Consider the following 3,801-nt stretch of genomic DNA (forward strand, 5'->3'; position numbering starts at 1 on the left):
TTGGAGATCATATATTTTAGTGGCTCTTATTTTTTTTAAACCTTATTTATTATTAAGAATTTCGCTTACATATATGTCACATTGATTGAAATATCTGCAGAAAATATTTTAATAATTATGAAAAATTAAAGGCTCATTAAAAAAAAAGCAATAATACAATCCAAATCCTTGTGATTATGTTTTTATTTATGTAATAAGTTATCAGATTTTTATAACGTTTATGACTCTTCTCCATAAGTTAGAAACCATAAAGAATTAAATATTCCATTATTTTTAATCCATATTAGCTCCATATTTTTTTTTGCCACCCCAAGACAGACCTATAATAATTAATTATTATTTTTCAATTAAAAAAAAACCCTATAAATCGATCAAAAGATTCAAAACGATCAAAATCACACAACACGGAGAAAAATTAAAAAAAGTGAAAAACACGGGAACCAAAGTACCCATGAGACCCTGACCCGCGTGAAAACGAAAAGCCACGTGTCAGTTTAAAAGCAGTCTATTTTCTGTCGGTCACCCAAATCAATCGGTAATGTCACCGTACACGTGTCCTTCCCTCTCACCATCTTCTCTAAAAGCCAGTTCTAAATTTAGCATAAAACAAACCCACCAATTTCTCAAACCCAACTCTCTCTCTCTCTCTCAAAAATTATCACTAACACGCAATACAAAACGCATCACCGCCACCATTTTTTTCTTTCTCTTCTTTTAGCGGAAAAAGCTGCCGCTAATGCTTCCCATTTCGAACAACGCGTCATCGGAAGCATTACCTCACAAAAAACCCAAAATCCCGTCCGAGTTACTGGACCGCAAGAACACGTTTAACTCAGCGATTCTTCAACCCATTCTCCACCACCACCCTCGCATATGGCTCCTCCTCTCAATCCTCTCCGTTCAGGTCCTCCTCCTCCTCACTCTCCGCTCTGTCCCTCTCTCGCTCTCTCTCCCCCACCCCCACACCCACACCCACACCACCCACACTCACGACGACGATATCCACTTCCAACCGCCGCAACCTTCCAATTCCACCTCGCCCGACCCGCAAGACCAATGCGGGTTGGGTCGGGTCTACGTGTACGATCTCCCCGCAGCATTTAACGCAAAGATTCTCGCAAATTGCGACCGGTTAAACCCGTGGACCTCACGCTGCGACGCTCTGGAAAACGGCGGGTTAGGTCCGGTGGCAACCGGGCTGGCCGGGATCGTGCCGGAGAACCTAGCTCCGGCGTGGTACTGGACGGATCAGTTCGTTTCGGAAATCGTTTTCCACAACCGGCTCTTGAAGCACAAATGCCGGGTCATGGAGCCGGAATCGGCTACGGCGTTTTACATTCCGTTCTACGCTGGACTCGCGGTGGGGAAGTATCTGTGGTCGAATTCGAGCGAGGAGGAGCGCGATCGTCACTGCGGGATGATGCTGAAGTGGGTCCAGGACCAGCCGTATTTCAAAAGATCCAACGGCTGGGATCACTTCATCACGATGGGTCGCATCACTTGGGACTTCCGGCGGTCCAAAGACAAAGACTGGGGCTCCAGCTGCATCTACATGCCCGGGATGCGCAACATCACGCGCCTCCTGATCGAGCGGAACCCGTGGGACTACTTCGACATCGGCGTGCCCTACCCCACCGGATTCCACCCCAGGTCCGACTCCGACGTCTCCGAATGGCAAAGCTTCGTCCGAAACCGCCGCCGCACCAGCCTCTTCTGCTTCGCCGGCGCCACGCGCGGCGCGATCAGGAACGACTTCAGAGGTTTGTTACTCACCCAATGCCGGAACGCCAATGACACGTGTACGGTCGTCGATTGCGGCGGCTCCAAATGCTCCAACGGCACCTCGGCCATCCTCGAAACGTTTTTGAGGTCCGATTTTTGCCTGCAGCCCAGAGGCGATAGCTTCACCCGCAGGTCGATTTTCGATTGCATGGTGGCCGGTTCGATCCCGGTTTTTTTCTGGAAGCGAACCGCTTATTACCAGTACGAGTGGTTCTTGCCGGGCGAACCGGAGAGTTACTCGGTATTTATAGACCGTAACGCGGTTAAAAACGGTACGCTAGTGGAGCACGTGCTGAAGCGGTATGGTAGAGAGGAGGTGAGGAAGATGAGAGAGAAAGTGATCGATTATATACCGAAGTTAGTGTATGCGAAACCCCTAGAAGGGTTGGAGAGTGTAAAGGACGCGTTTGATGTGGCCATTGATGGTGTGCTACAACGGTTCAAGGAGCAAGCGGAGTGGGGATTCAAGTGGTAATAGAATAGAGAGAGAGAATCTGGGAAATTAGTAATAGTAATTAGTGACCAGTTATTACAGTTTTCCTATTTTTGTTTTTGTTTTTGTTTTTGGGGGATTTGGTATATGTATTCTTTTACTAAATCCCATGATGTTGTATACGGTTATAGATATTGCTAGTTATTTATTGCTTATTACAATTTGTATTCTTTGGGATTCAGTTTTCTTGAGTCTCATATAATTTCTGGGTTTTGTCATTTTGGGTTACTGTTTCTGGAAGTGCAAGTGAAAGTGCCAATTCATAGAATGGAAGTGGACGGAGGAGTGAGGACCATCACATGACAAGTTGGTGGCCCATGCTGGTGTTGGATGGGCAATGATGTTGATGTATAGAAGAGAATAATGAATAGTTGATCAATAAATCATGTGCATTAATAAATTTCTTTTTTGAGCTAGTTTAAATCCTTCCAATTTTTTGTATGTATGTCATTTTGTAATTTGTTTAAGATTTTGTTATTGCAGAATTTGTCAAATACAATACAATCAGGTTTCAATTTCAAAGAAAATTTTCCCACCTTGTCGGATATAATTATTAACTTGTGGTGCAGCCTGCCATTTTTTTTTTCTTTTTTAAATTTGTTGTTTTCTCAATTATTTTCATCCTAATCCAAACTTTGGGTTTATTTTTTTATTTTTTGGTTGTTACCTATGAATACCAATTATACTTCATGTTGGTGGTTTCAATGAAGATTAGGACTTAGGAGATCAATTAGCCGAGAGAGAGAGAGGAGTCAACCACTAATCAGGGAGCTAACACCGGGTAAATTGGCAGCATTACTATGTTCCTTATTAATGAAGCAAGGTACTACACTTTAATAGGGAGCATAATAGGGTACAACACTTCAATAGAGAGCCCAACTGCTATACAAATAGGAACAGAGTCGGGGTTTGAAGTTAAGTTAAGGAGGACAGCTTTGTTGCTGGTTGCGTGTAGTAGCTCTGGCCTCTAGTTCTATTAATTAATCACCAAGTGTTTTTTTTTTTTTGGCAAAACTACACTATTAGTCCCTGAAGTTTATCCTGTATGCGCAATTGGTCCTTCAAGTTTGAAACGAGCACAACTAGTCCCTTAAGTTTTAAAACTGAGTTGTATTAGTCCTTTTACTAACTGCTGTTAACGGTGTTACTTACGTGGCTAACGGAACAATAATTTGACATTTTTTTTTAAATGATGTGGCATATTTTTAATTAAAAATAAAAAAAAAATAATTTCCACGTTAAATGAAATTAAAAAATCATATTGATTGGGTTAAAAACAAATCTGATATATTAAATTCCTATCAACGATCAATCCACCATCATTAAGCATAGCCACTGCAGACTATCCACCATCATCAACCACTAATCAAAACCCAGATCATTAAGCACCATCATCAAACTCTCCCATAACCCTCTGATCAAACAAATCATCAAAACCATCAAAACCCCAAAAATCATCAAAACCATCAAAGAAGGTAGCGGGTTTGAAGTTGAGGGAATCGAGGATGTAGGAGACCATGAGGCTG

At 42.5% G+C, this 3,801-nt stretch overlaps 1 protein-coding gene across 1 annotated transcript; it reads left to right on the forward strand.

Annotated features, from left to right (window-relative positions):
* The first annotated feature begins 600 nt into the window (after positions 1–600).
* Positions 601–2,691, forward strand: LOC126708002 (xyloglucan galactosyltransferase XLT2-like). The gene has a single exon (XM_050407795.1). It carries the CDS (start codon positions 737–739, stop codon positions 2,255–2,257), a length of 1,521 nt encoding a protein of 506 aa, XP_050263752.1. The 5' UTR covers positions 601–736; the 3' UTR covers positions 2,258–2,691.
* Positions 2,692–3,801: the final 1,110 nt, after the last annotated feature.

This window comes from Quercus robur, chromosome 12 (genome assembly GCF_932294415.1).
Source record: "Quercus robur chromosome 12, dhQueRobu3.1, whole genome shotgun sequence".
NCBI classification, from domain to species: Eukaryota; Viridiplantae; Streptophyta; class Magnoliopsida; order Fagales; family Fagaceae; genus Quercus; species Quercus robur.